This window comes from Anopheles stephensi, chromosome X, assembly GCF_013141755.1.
Source record: "Anopheles stephensi strain Indian chromosome X, UCI_ANSTEP_V1.0, whole genome shotgun sequence".
NCBI lineage: Eukaryota > Metazoa > Arthropoda > Insecta > Diptera > Culicidae > Anopheles > Anopheles stephensi.
In genome coordinates this window covers 340,089-355,079 of record NC_050201.1, presented here as the reverse complement: position 1 = coordinate 355,079, position 14,991 = coordinate 340,089, and the positions used below count along the sequence as shown (strand labels likewise).

General features: G+C 46.0%; 1 protein-coding gene across 3 annotated transcripts; it reads right to left on the bottom strand.

Annotated features, from left to right (window-relative positions):
- Positions 1–434: 434 nt before the first annotated feature.
- On the bottom strand, positions 435–14,790 carry LOC118517439 (protein single-minded-like). Of its 3 annotated transcripts, none has more exons than XM_036063590.1 (7): positions 14,562–14,790; positions 6,412–6,606; positions 5,494–6,335; positions 5,218–5,423; positions 4,518–4,624; positions 4,235–4,382; positions 435–4,149 (listed from the first exon to the last, which is right to left on the bottom strand). In XM_036063590.1, the coding sequence occupies exons 2-7, from the start codon at positions 6,584–6,586 to the stop codon at positions 2,037–2,039; spliced, it is 3,591 nt and encodes a 1,196-aa protein (XP_035919483.1). In that variant the 5' UTR covers positions 6,587–6,606; positions 14,562–14,790; the 3' UTR covers positions 435–2,036. The 3 variants fall into 3 exon arrangements, with proteins under 3 accessions (XP_035919483.1, XP_035919473.1, XP_035919465.1); XM_036063580.1 differs by lacking the exon at positions 14,562–14,790 and adding an exon at positions 11,298–11,791; XM_036063572.1 differs by lacking the exon at positions 14,562–14,790 and adding an exon at positions 7,378–7,640.
- Between the last annotated feature and the right edge of the window lie 201 nt (positions 14,791–14,991).

Genomic DNA, 14,991 nt, shown 5'->3' with positions numbered 1-14,991 from the left:
GTGTGTGTGTGTGCGCGCGTGTGTGTGTGCGCGCGCGTGTGTGTGCGTGTGTGTGTGTGTGTGTGTGTGTGTGTGTGTGTGTGTGTGTGTGTGTGTGTGTGTGTGTGTGTGTGTGTGTGTGTGTGTGTGTGTGTGTGTGTGTGTGTGTGTGTGTGTGTGTGAGTGTGTGTGTGTGTGTGTGTGTGTGTGTGTGTGTGTGTGTGTGTGGAGTAGACTAAATGATTTCAGTAGCCGCCTGCCCTTATACGCGTAGGTCTGTTGAAAAGGAGAGTAATAATGATTGCATACCTTCAGGCGTTAGCCTACCACGCAGTACAGTACCATTTCCATTAGTTTTAAGCTCGCTTCGTCGCAACACGTTGTATACTTGCTGTTTCGCTTCAGGCTATCTGGTGTTTTATATACGAAAGCAAAAACCCCTCTTCCCGCTACTGGTTCGTTTTTGGTCGACGTGAAAATGTGTAGGTAGTGAAAAACAAGGTGGTCTAAACGCACGTGGTGTATTAGCCGCTTTCTACTAGCAGCCAAACAGCCGGTAGTAAACCGCCTTAATTGTGAGTGTGCGTGTAACGCACCGTTTAACGAACAATATTCCACACAAAAACAAAAAAACACCGTATCATGTCTATGCGGCCTACACATCCTCTCGATGCACAGCTAGCCGTATGAAATGGGCTAAACGGTAATGAAAGTGATAAAGCGGCTATGAAGGCATCGAGTTATCTCAAACATTACACACTTAAGTTATTGTAACTAAGCAGAAGGGTAGTGCAAGGTGGATAAAAGAAGGAGATAGTACTTTTCGTGTGACAGCTTGATCCAGCAAAGCAAAACCCAGGAAATGATTAAACGAAACCGTGTCGTGATTGGTAACTTTGTATCTTCCCACAACAAATAGAGCATCCTAGACATGCAGGGCACACACGTTGTACTCAAGGGTACCCAAAAACCAATAACAGGGTGGCGGCAGAACAGCATGGTGCTTGCTCCCTTGCAATACACACTGCGTTTCGGGGATGGACAAATAACAATCTCGCACCAGTCGTAAACGATATTTGCCATTGGTAGAATAATTAATAATCATAGTTCTTGAACACATGTAATGCCGATGCAAGTAGTCGTTTATCTACACACAAGCAGTACCCTTGATTGTATTTGAATTGATTAACTGTGATGTTCACTGATTCCCGCTGTAGCTCTGTGCTCCTGGCCGGTCGGCCAGTCCGTCAGCCAGCCAGCCAGCCTGCTCAAAAATTCCAACCCGTTTTATTTCCCGCATGCTCACACGGGACAAAGACGGTGTCATGGAAAGAAGGAATCGAAAAGATTGTGGAAAAACGGCAAAAAGAGAGAGACGAAACGAGAACGAACTTATGACACTTATGTTTGCACCTCCCGAGAGTCCCCATGGATTAAAAAAGAAAACAAAGGCGTATGATATAAAACAAAACAAACCGAAAAAAAACAATTGCAAAAGAAGCGACATACAATAAATAAAGTTAAATAGTAATGTAACTTAAAAGAAAACACAAGAAAAAGAGAACGGGTCCGCTTTTAATTAGCCTTTGTTGGTGTTAAGATCGTCACCACTACCGACCCACGCCTGCTAATCCTAATGAATGTGGTGCTTTCTGTCAAGTGCTCCGGTTTTCCCTTGTTGCAAAAAAAAAAAAACAAAAATCGCACCAGATTGCCCATTTTATCAAGGCTTCCCGACCGCCAAATTTTCCCTACCGCGGAAAAATTCGCTCCCTGGGCAACGCGTCCGACAAAAACAACGGTTAGTCGTTTTGCGCATAAATTACGACTTAACAAATAATCCGCGGAGTGAGTTTCTACGTTTTTTTGTTGTTGCTTACCGCCAACGATGCGATGCACAGAGCGAGAGAGCGAATCCGATTGATTAAAGTGCTCGAATGGAAATTGATCCTGGCATTGTCCGCCCTCGGTTCGATGTTCGATATTATAATAATCTGCCGCGTTTGGATTTTTCTTCTCCTCCGTTTTCTTTTTCCTCCGAGGGCACGACACCACTTTTACGTGCACTGCTCCTGGGGAACGTATTCGGTCGATGACAGCTGCTGCTTGTTGGCGTTAGTACTGGTAGTGTTGGTCGTACTGGATCCTGCCGACGACGTCGATGTTGCCGACTCGACGATAACGCTCGTGTAGTGCGGCAAGCCGTACGTATCGGCAAAGTGTTGCTGCTGGCGGTTCGATTGATTTCGGCCATCGACGGCAGACTTCTTACTGTCTATGCCGACCGTGCGGACGTTCTCGGCACCGTATCCTTTCACACTGTGCAAATTATTGTTGTTGCTTTTGGTGTTATTGTTGTTGTTGTTGTTAATCGCACCGTTATGTTCGTTATTATTGCTGGTAAGTAGATGGGCGTTACTGTTGGTGGTATTGTTATTGCTGTGGTTGTGCATATGGTTCAGATTAACGTTGATCGTTACGACACCAGCAGCGCCATTAGCGTCACCATGGTTACCCTCCGTGCTGCCAGCGGTACTAATAATTATACTGCTGTTAGTTGTTCGGTTACTGCCATTGTTTGTCGCTTGCAGAGGATTGTTGGAGTTGTTGGTGAGATTTCCATTGCTATTACCGCCATTATTGTTGCCGTTCGGCAGTGATGACACTACGGAATGGTTGGGTAGTTTGGAGGGGTTTGCGCCAGTATCGGTGGTTGCTTCTTCCCGCTCTACAACTGTCGAGGACCGGGCAGGCGACCCTACCCCTCCGAGCATACCGGACGTGCTCACTAAAGGTGAGTCACCGAGCTGCAGGTCGCCATGCGGCCGGAAATGATGCTGATGGGTGGCCGGAGCGAGATGGTGCAAGGTGTGCTGATGTTCGTACGCTGTCTGCTGTTGTGAGATACCATCGAACGGGGACGCAGAGCTAGTGCTGCCGTCCAACGTGGCCGGGGAAGCATCGTACAGGAAATTAGATGTCCCATTGCTAGCAACACCGTTCGTAAGTGAATGTTGCTGTTCTAAGTGATGTTGCTGTTGGTGTTGATGGTGTTGATGTTGCTGCTGATGTCCGTTCGTAGGCGCAAAATGGCTCTCTAGGTGAAGGTCACCGTAGCTTTGATCGCCACCGGCACCAACATGCTGCCGCAGTACACCTGTTCCTGCACCGGACATTGATAGGGAAGCAGTCGTCATGCTCCCGTAGCTGGGTGGTGGATGTTGCTGTTGCTGGAGATGGTGCTGTTGCTGTGGATGGTGGTGATGTTGCTGGTGTTGTTGGTCTTGCTGGTGCTGATGCTGTTGATGTTGTGTCAGCGTTGCCTCACCCTCCGAGCTGCTACAGCTGTTGGAACTTGCGGAAAATGGGCGTAAAGAGATTGGATCCTGCCGGGAATCGTATCCACCGTAGAATTGATCGTAGTATGGCTCCAGAAACGCGTCACTACCGTCCGGCCCACCGTGTGATCCCGTATGTCCATCGAGCATTCCGCCAGAGGGAGTTGCGTTCATACAGTACCCGGTGCTGGCTGTGTTCGGCTCTTGGTGGGTACCGCCAGCGCTGAACTGCATCTGAAGATCATAATCTTCATGTGCAGATGGCATAGAAGACCCGGGATGGGTTACCAGACAGGCTGATGGTGCACCCGGAATAGGGCCTAGACTGGCATCATCTTCTAGACTAGCCAGTTGAATGAAGGTGCTGTGTTGCTGTTGCTGATGCTGTTGATGCTGCTGGTGTTGCTGCTGTTGTTGATGTTGTTGATGCTGTTGCTGCTGCTGCTGCTGTTGTTGCTGCTGTTGGTGATGTTGTTCTTGAAGATCTTTTCCTAATAGCAGCGAGTTGTAGGACAGGCTACCCTGATGAGGAGGTTGCAGTGATTGTGAACTTCCCCGCCGTCCGGTAGCATTCCCGCCCACCACTGTACCACCGATCGGAGACATGTGGGCAGGAACGCCGGAAGTTAACCCAGACACCGGTGTCATAGTGGCGGCCAGCGCTGTCGCCGGTTCACTAACGGTTCGCTCTTTATTTCCATTACCAGCACCTCCGACGCCTCCGGACGCGATTGCTTCCGGTTTGACATTGGGGGAAGACTGATGCTGTGTAGATCCGGTATGTTGCGGCTGCTGCACCTCATTCAGCAACAGATCCTGCGCTTCCTGATCACTGTGTAGGAAGATGAAGATAGAGTTACAATTCCATTATGTTGGGGAACGGTTTCAACTCCTCCCAGACAGACAGCTCTACTTACCTCAGCACGTAGTTCACGCTGACGATGCAATGTGGGCGCGAGGAGCGTGTATTGTGGACAACGGTAGCATACGATTGTACCCACGCCCAACCACCGCCTTTCGTTAGAAACCGATAATACTTGGTGGTAACTTGGCCCTTGTACATTACTGCGACATAAAGCCACGGTGTATAAAAAAAAACAGTCGTGAGTCAACAGTTTCGTGTCACAAAAGAGAGTACAGGAGAATTTGTTAATCTAAATGTATGTATCGATTTCACCAAGTTGAGGCTCGTTTACTTACAGACTTGATGTGAGTAACGCATGTGAAGGATGTCTGCTGCGTGAACGTACTGGTAGAGTGTTTTTTCAATTAGATCCTGCGGCTCGTATCCCGTGAGTTGTGCCACTCTGGTGGAAGCGTTAAAAAAGAGAAGCTTAAAAGGGGATCTAGAACGCACCCATATCGAATTTATAAATTGATTGATTTTTTGGAGCATGAATGGAAAAAAGGACTCGCTATCCTACTGTTCGACACCCTCGATCGTGCGGCAACCTTGTGTAAGGGACGAAGCAAGACAAACAAGCGCCTATAACGAGCGCTGACGATAGTAAAAACAAGTGTTGTAAGTGTTTCCATTTTTATTTTGCCACCCAAGCCATAAGACGAAAGTGGTCCAATCAAACGCTGACGTCTGGATGGTGCGAGAATGACGAGGTACTTGAGAGAAAAACGAGATTTGACACGTTGCAGGGATTTTCAGCTTGACAAATAAAAAAGGTACCTCCCTACCCGGGGTTTGAACGCCGATGGACAGCCGGAAAAGCGGATGTGGGGGTTAATGCGATGAAAGCGGACGAAAAGCGGAATGCTCATAAAAACTGGAATACCGATTTTACCAGCCACAAACAGTCCTTTGACATGCTTTGCTGTGAATTTCATCGTGCGGCTATGTATTTTTCAAATTGCGGCTATGTGCTTTGCTTGTATCGCTAGTACTTACTTTGCGTCGAGAAAAATCAGCTTCAGGTCCATGCTGGCGCGAAACATAAACATGTTCTGGTAGAGTTTGATTTCCGTAATGGCAGACGGTGGGAGTGAGTGACCGACCGCCACAAGTCCCAAGTTTTGAATGCAGCTGTGTCCATCACCGTACGTAGCATCGCCTGGGTAAATGCGCGCCTTGAGATATCCCGAACAGTGTATGACCTACCGGGAAGATACACTCCGATCACAAGGGGTTCTATTTAGCTATGGTGAATGTGAGTTGAAGGCTCACCTTATAGCCACTGGTAGTGAGCCCTGCATTACGCTTCGCCAGCACACACTTCATTCGCAGAAAGAACGTACGCTCGATCTCAATCGTCTGCGAGAGGTGGTGCTGCCCATAGCTGTGATGGTGATGATGATGATGGTGATGGTGATAATGACCGTGGTGAGTATTGTGATGATGTGAGTGGGGCTGTTGGGGATGCTGCATCCCGTACCCAACCGTGCCCGCACCGTACGTGGGAGGATTTACGGTTCCGAGCGGCGAATGGCCACCCGTCCCACCGCCCAGTTGCTGCTGCTGTTGATGGTGCATTGCAGTTTGCATATCGCTAGGCGACAGACCGGGCGGTACCGTTTGACCTAGGTTACTGCCGATTGCGGCAATTGATGCGCCGGTCGAGGCGAGATTTTGTGGTGGCGAGTCGGCACCGCCGGGATGCAGCAGACTTGCAAACGGTGATATTGGAGAGTCTGACGCTGTTGTGCCCGGATCGGCAATCGACGAGTGGGGTGTAGTGGATAGCAGTGGGCCGGTACCGGCGGTTTCGGTACCGGTGCCGGTAGCCGGTGATGGTGTAACAAACATGTTTGGCTGCAGCGAGAGCACCGACGTCATCTCGTCCTGATCGTAGTTGTGTATGTACTCGTAGATCGAGTTACCGGTCAGCTCCACCTGGCTGAGCCCAAGATGTACCGAGGCCGTCTCGGAGATGTACATTATCTTTCCATCCGGCGCTACGACAAAAATGAACCCATCCAGTGTCTGCAGAAGGTGTGATCCAAGCTCTTTGATAGCGAGGTCGCGAGGATTGTTTGGGATGTGCTGTGAGCCCCAAGCATCTCCCAGCCCTACAGTGGGACAATGGGATGATCATTTTTTGTGGATGTTGGTGAAAGTGTTTTCCCTTCCCTGTACTCAACCTACCTTCGGGAAATACTGCTCGCATCTTCAGGTAGGACGTTGTAAGCCGTATAATCGAGGCCTTATCGAGCTGTGATGTGATTGCGCTCGGCAATGGCAGCAGCTTGGCTAGCTCTAGAAATTCCGCATTTTCCTTCTCTCGCCGGGACCGGGCAGCATTCTTACTCTTCTCCTTCATCGCACACCGTGTGGTTGGACCTTCACGATGGAGTAGAGGAGTAGAGGAGCAGAGAGAGAGGGAGAGAGTGATAAAAAATATATAAGTCCACGTTGACAGTTGATGGCAGGGATTAGTCAAAGCGAATAGCAATTGTCACTCAGTATATACTCCATCCAGCATGATTAATCATCACTATTTTTGCCTATCGGCTGTGGTTGTACCATCACAAAGAGAAAAACGTACGATAACGAGCAAGTGTGAAGTGAACCAAAGTAGCGTATAGTCACAGCGTCCCGGTAGCGACACAAAGCGTAACGGTGAGCTCAACGCTCGTGTATACCACCCAACGACTCTATTCCGAAACACATGTGTTACCAGCAACCAACCGCTAGACCAAGACGTTTTAATAGAACCATAACATTTAAGAAGATTTACAACTCACTGGTAGACTCGAGAAGGGTTTTTGCGGTATTACGCGATAAAGCAAACCAACGAAACCTAAATTTTAATTATATGATGTACTACCGAACTGCCCATCGTTTAGGAGTTGAAGTTGGTCGGTTAGCACTATGTAATGAGGTTGTCCACCGAATAGTCACTAAGCTATTTCTGGTGAGATGACGTTTACTTTCAATCTTGTTGTACGAATATTTTTCCTTCCTTAGAAGTATTGTTCAAATTTAAGATCTGTTTTTCTTGACTCTAGAATGTTTACGCAACACACAACTCTCACTCTACCAAAGGATATTGAAATATTTCCTTTTTTCGCGCTTGCATATCACCTCAATACATCGCCAGAAAACACTCACTTTTTGGCATTTTGAAACCAACACCTTCTATTGCACTGTAATGAAAATGCACCACCCGTCTAACAAGTTAACTCAGCGTCAGCTTCCAAGAAATAGAATGTCTAAAGGCCACTAGATACTATGTTCTAGCTTTCTCCGTGTTTCTAGTCAAACGATCAAACAGCTGGCGAAAACGGCACACTAACGTGTCCGTGGCACAACGTGAAATGGGGATCGCACTGCGACCGCCAGACGCCGTACTGTGTAACGATGCACACGATCGGCTAGCCGCTGCGTACTGACACGAAGATCGGCACTATGCACTACGAAAAGCGCTAGTGTCAACGGCAGTGATGCGGCACTCGCAAGGATTGTTGTTGGGTCTATCGGGTGACGTCGCGCCCGAGCGTGTTAGCCTTCTGGACGGTAGCCCCCTGTCGCATGGTCGACAAGTGTTTACGACACCACTTCATGGCAATTTATTTTCCATCGAAAAAAAAACGCTTTATGAACTGTTTCCTTTTTTGAGGGCTTTATTGTTTTACACATGTAAGCGATTAACGGGCAAATCAAGCGTGAAGCTCAAATTTTACGAAGCTCTGCCATTTAGGGGGGGGGGGGGGGAGGAGTGGGAGGTAGATTGAAGAAAGCGACCAATTCATTGACGATATGTCGAATTGCTAGATCTTTTGGCATGTAGAATTTCTCTCACTGTTTCAACTTCCCATCTTCTATCCACGCCAACACTCAATGTCCAATGTACCGGAGAGTCGAAATGTTTATAATAGTTTGCCTTCAAGCGAACCACTGACCGTCCAGTGTCATTACCAACTTGCCATGCGAAAGAACCTAGTAGAAAAAAAAAGATACTTGACGCTTTGTATGTGTGGTTGTGAGGACGGTGCCACCAATGTTTAAAAGAGTTGTTTTGGGTTGTAGCCAGTTTAGCGACAACATCGTATCTTTGTTTTCGAAAAACCATACTCCAACCTAGAGACGATAAACAAGCGTCCCCGGGGCCACGGGAAACTACCAACCCTTACCGTTGCACCTTCCTGCGACCCGCGCTCCGAGAGGCATTCGTTGAAGGGCGACGGCGGTAACGCCACGCTTTTTGTTGCTTTTCACCGTCGTTACTGTTGCGGTGCAGAAATGCGTTAAAATGCAAACTTCAAACACCGCCAGCCTCTATTGACAGAATGATGCGCCATAAAGTAACGTTTTGTCAATAATATATTGGAAATAGACTTCCTTTTCCTCTGAACCGTCTACCGATGCGGGACACATATCTGATCAGAGCTATTGTTGTGGACCATCTTCGGAAACTGTCGATGAAAGGGTTAAAAATGATTGTCTATTTCCTAGGTTTATGTATCAATGACATGCAAATCCTGTGAAAGATATGCATTAAACGATTAGGTAAACCCAAAACAATAGTCCCACTGGTGCTTGTCAAGCGGGAAATGGTATACGGTACGTAAATGCGGGTTTCCTTGTTCGTGGGCCAGCAGTAATCTTGCACCGTGGCTTAAGACGTACCCATAACCGGAACCCGGTTCCTTTATTGGGTTTTATGGATTTGTTATCCGGAACCTTGTATCATATGTCTTTCAAAGATCTTCACCAGCTTCATGTTACCAAACGTGAGGATATATTGCTTTTTTTGCATGCATACAATAACCTCCACAGTCCTCAGCATCTTTATTACCGAGAAGAAGAGAGATCTCCAGCCGTAGTGCGGGAGTAAAGTGCACAAGCGCACAAGCCATAGTGCGGCTGTAAAGTGCATCGATTAGCGATCGTACATTATGAGGTCGTAAAAATCTGACCATTGTCCCTCGCCCTGCGGAAAGCGAACGGCGTACATAATGGTGCGAAAGAGAGTTGGTAAAGTAAAGACCTTCTACTTTAATGAACCGGTAAACGTAAAGCGCGGAAAAAGAGAAGTGTTAGAAGCGTTTAAGGGAATATTTATGCGAAACAGTTTACGAGGTAAGGTTGTGGATATGATGAGCACGACCACCATCACCAATATGCTGCTCATGCATCTTGTAGCTCTTGCAACACTGTAAAAAAAAGCATGCAGATCCGACCGGTCCGGGAACTTTGAACTCATGGAGATTGGAGATCTTCAGTATGTCTACAATATAGGACACAAGCGTACCTCGCGCGAATGTTCCCAATCCGACAAATCTTCCACACTGTTCTGGTGCCCTAAAGTGTTAGATAGCACTGTAGCATCATTTAACCTTATTTACGTCACAAAATACCAAAATCGAGCACAAGGCCCATCGTCTTGGATCGGCTGGAGACGCGTTTCTGGACGGTTGACGTTTATGGCGCGATCGTGCTTTTCTCTAGTTTGTAACCAAAACACTACTTCCCCATCTGACCGTTTCTCTGCAATTATTGTTTTCCCAATAACTTTATGTGACTAACAGCAATCGATGTACGGCAATGTTTCGGCGCGCGTTCGCGATGTGCAGCGGTTTGTGCCATGCCCAATTGCCTTTGTTGCGGACGGTAGGCAGCTGGCCGGCGAGGGCGTACAAACGGACCTGACACCCGCCAAACGGGACGGGATGGCGAGCTTCGAATTACGGCGAGCGGCGAGTATCGTTTGATTTTGTTTATGCAACACGAACGCAACCGCCAAGCTACAGGCCGAAGCCAGGAGGACATCGACCGGGTGCCGGATTGTTTTTCCTGGTGCTCCGGATACTCTAGCCAGCCGTCTGGTACGTTCCGGTTGACCGACATACGAGTCCGGATGAGTAAATGTATTTTCTAAAAATTTCTTCTCCTCAAAAGCACCACAAAGGAGGAAGGTTTCCTTGATGTATGTGGAGCGGGGGAGGGAAGAGAGCGAACACAATTAGTTGTGTTGAAATTGTACGCCAATCGGAGCGAATGTTTACGATAAGCGGTGATCTAATCGGGCAGTAAATTTGAATTTTATGCAAGGGTAGATCATTCCAGCCTCTCGGCTTTGGGCTATCCACACATTTGCCTAGCCTGCGGGCGTGCTGGGCAACAAAAGAATCAAGTCTACTCAGGTTGCGTCTTGAATGAGGTATTAAAAAAATAAATTAAAAGAAACCGTCTGGGCTTTGTGTGCATCAGTCAGAAAACCTTTTTTTGTCACGTACGATACGGTTTTTCGGCCGCTAGAGGCTTTACTAGAATAAAGATACAGAAGCCATGAATGGTTTTACTGCTGAATGCAGTCGAGTGGCAGGAAACAAGAAGATTGATCGATCTGTAAAATACACACAGACACACTCTACAGAATATCCCCGAGTGGAGTCTACGCTTCAGAACTTTAACGACCGGATGGATCCTTCTGACTGCATGGTTGAAGTACCGCTCTTAGTAAATCATTCGGAAGCAAGTAACAAGGAAGGTGTTTGACTGCCGTTATTAACATGTATCTGAAAGTCATTGTACTTATGTTTATGTGAAAGAGAATTGAATCCTCGTTGCATTATGCTCAAAGATTTGCTATTCTACTGAGATGTGAAGAACTTTAATTTAAGGCCTGTCTGTAAATGTACGCTATGCGTTACTTTGTCGTTTTAGAATGGTCATACCGTGACGATTTTCTGTTCCAATGCTTCTCATCTATGGACCCATGTATCGGGAAATTGTAATCTAAAATTGCACCTTACTAGACTGCATTATATTGCTTTGTTGCACATTGAATCACCAAGGAGTTTAATATTATTCCAGAATCTCATTCTTCCGAGTGATGTTCGGGGGGTTGAGTAAGTTTAAATACGCTCTAAGATCATACGTTTGGTTAGGTCTCGCCCAAAAATTTTTCCCCTAAAATCGAAGCCTTTATTCACCTTGATGAAAGCTACATAAATTTCGTAGTTGTTAAAGCAACCACAATTGTCACTCTCCGTACGATGCAAAGGTTTTGGTTTCAATAAATTTACCTTAAAGATCCTGATAGGGTGAACAGAAACCCGTCGACCTTTCGATATATGTGGATTGATAAAATTGGACTGTTGTTGATTGATCGAAGACGCGTGCTTGCCGCTCTTAAAAGCAAGCACGGAATCTATTTAAACCACTTCCGTAACACTTAACTATTTTAACAGGATCATTATCGGTCTAAAGAGACCACAATTCACGCACACAGCCACAGAACATAGCATTGATCGCCACGTTTTTGAACCGATTTTCTGTGCAATCACTTGCCAATAATGCAGAACCGAACACTATCCGCCAGTCAAACCGTAATTCGCGATCCTAGCAATGCACTCGTTTGTTGTGCAACTTTCTGGAGATCCTTACACAGGACGCAACACAGGAACACCCGCCTGCAAGGTTTGTGATCGTCTAAAACCGTGTCCCAACTGAACCGTTCTTCTGACCCGTACGGACGGACGACATTACCATTTCCTTCCCTGTCCCGTCGACACGACCTGCCTCCTTTCCTTGCCAAACCAACGTACGTTTGCCGTACCACAGGTTTTCCTAACCGTACCCCTAGTTTAGCTGCTAGCATAACGACTCCGTACCATAAAAACTTGTCGCATAAGTCTGCATTCATCTCGCTTTGCCATCGCTCGCTCCTCGCAGTCACATTCTCGCCCAGTCTCGGCAGCACGAAGCGGGAAACTTTTGAAAAGCAAATAGCGAAACGCAGCGGAACAAACCGCCAATGTGCATACGCGGGGTGCACGCTTTAGCCGCTGCGCAGGGATGGAAAAACTGCACGTGTGAAAGAGGCAGCACGCGTGAGCAGATAAGCGAATGGGCGTGTGCAACTGCGAGTAACTGCCATGCGAGTTTACTGAGCCCGCGTTAGTAGGAGCCACTTTTCCGACAGAATGGGGTTTGCTATACGTTTTTATGTAGGCAAACCCTGCGGAGAAAGCAAACGATCATTTGGAAAACCCCTGTTATAGTGGAGACCTAAATTAATTTTAAAGTAAGTACTAGAGAGTAATACAACATACATTTTGAAGTATAAATATAGTTATAAATATATACTTAAGGGTAACATTTTTTTTCACCGCCGTTGTCGCCTCGGCCACCGGACCGCCCCTTTACTTTACAAAATTCTTCTCCAATTATGCATCAAGTGTTATTAAGACTATGTAAAAAATACATAAATGCAAATAATCATAGCAATATGAAAAATATGTAGCGGCTGCAATTAAAGCAGTACGCATTTACGACAAACGAATTTACTATAGCTAGATGATAGATGTATTCGTTAGAATAGAGAGTAATCATATTTAAGTAAAGAAACAAAATCACTGAAGATATCAGCGTGTTTGTTGCTAGAAGCTTTAAATGCTATCCAAACCACGCTGCTCAACAGAAACTAATTTTTAAGCAAGCAGTAATGAAAATTTAATAACCATTCTTGCTACGTGCCCAAGAGGAGGTCGATTTGTTCCGCAACTGAGGTCTTGCTGCGATGAGAAACCAGCACAAAGCGTAGACCGATGGAGAAATGTTTTTCCGAAGCCCTGAACGAGATGCGAAATTCGACACGCACGGTCGTGTAGTACCAGGCAGTTGTGTTTACGTTTTGTTGCTGTAGCTGGTAGGATGGGGATGTAGCGGACGGGGGACCTGGGATCGTGGGAGCTACGAGGACACTTCAGAGCTATTGGAGTACGCAACAAATTGGATTTCGCCTACATTGTAAAACAATGTCTGCGCGGTTGACCCTGTTGACGTAGTAAAAGAAGCATTGAACTATAATAAGGTAATTTTGTTTTATTGCAAAATGAAAGACTTGGCTTTGAAGCGTTCTGTATGCAACAGTGTGTACCGATTGGATTATATCAAATACCAATCATTGTGACATTATTGTCAGCTTTAGATGGGTTGTAAGCGGTAAAACATGGTACGAATTTAAAGTAGCTTCACCAGTAGCTGATCCGCTGTAACGGAAAGGAAGAAAAGCACGCAAAAAGGGTAATAATTTTCCAGTTACGCCTTTTGACCGCCTACCAAGTGGAAAACGGCAGAGGGAAGCGTGTTTCGTTTCCCGATTGTTTACTGGTTTTCACACCTGCGCAAACACAGCATGTAGCTTGCGTGTAGCTCCACCCACTAGTCTAGTTCTGGTGTGATGCTATAAAAGTGCTATAAAGTGCGTGATGCTGATCCAAAAAATCACTACACATTCACTTCAATTACATCTCAGATTTATTGCACTTTCTAGCTCACTCTCTCTCTCACACACACTTCTTCTGTTCAAATGCATCGTAATTTTAAACAAAATCTCATTACAATTTATACAATTTGTTATTTCTTTATGTTGCAGTGTTACCAGCATCTCTGCATTCTGACAAAGATTCATTGGCCGAATTGTACGCTGTAGCAATTAGAAAATATATTTCAATGTGAAATGAAAAAATTACTTGTTAGAACTCGACAAAAAGAATATCAATATATTGGTGCGCCAGATTTTTTTTGTTTAATTTCTGTTCAGTTCAACCAAGCAAATTATTTGGCTAATCCGCCTTGTAGAGGACTACTGAATGAATCTGTGTGTGATATATTGTGTATTCTGTGTACTGATCCGCACCTTGGAGAAACACTACACAGAATTAACCTCCATATATCCTCAAATTGCACTCGTATTGCGTCAAGGTAGCAGAATACCTCTTCCACCTCAGGATTCACCGTCAACTGATACTATGCTTCTGAGTTTGGCTTTATCATTGTCAGAGCTTCCAACAAGTCTTCGTCGCATAGTTCCTCAATCCGTTCTTTAAAGTATCGTGAGCTGGTTGAGATTAATGCCCGATGAGATTCGAACGATTCCGATGGCATGAACGAAACCGTTCCAGCTTTATAGAGAATTCTTATAACTACAACTCTTGCAGTACGCTAAGAACCCATTCTTCTTCTTCCTTGGCACCACAACCTCGAGACGTCTCGGCCAGCCGTTTCTGGCTTTCTGTGACTTGATTTTACCCGTAGCCAAGTAGTCAGCTCTGCGTACGGGGAGGCGGTCTGGATCACCGAAGATATCACCTCAAAATAGCAGTCAAAATTATAATGCATCCTTAATAACAATAATCCTTAATTTATCAATAAAATTGATTCTGAATGCTAGTCTTAGACCTTGATACTAATTTTTATTTCCTTTCTTTATCATAACTCACCCACTTCATACTGAAAAGATGAGAAAATCTGAAAAAGAATAATACAATTTGTCAATAGCTTACCTTATTATTTCAAATCCCTAGGCTTACAAACACACAAAGCCTTCCTCTACTTCGAGCATTTTCCACTACTCAGAGGCTCAGAACGCAAGAGCAAGCTGGAACCGACGTGGATACAGATTGCTGCTGCGGTCTAACCGACCGAGATAAGACACGGCGGAAAATTGCTAAACAAACAGCCCAACCAGCCAAGTACCAACTAACGATTCCCCCGTCGTTCCATTGTTCCGTCGTCCAAACGCTCTAAGCCCTTTCCCAGCCGGTTTTGGGTGAAATTTGAACGCTCCCGGGTGTTGCTGGGATTTAATCGTGCGGAACAGGGTGAAACAGCCTGCATGCGTGAGAAATGTGACATCGTAACCTGGTTGTGAGTGTGCATATCCGCATTACCACGCATGAAAATCGGAGTAATGTGAAAAGCCGTAAGAAGGAA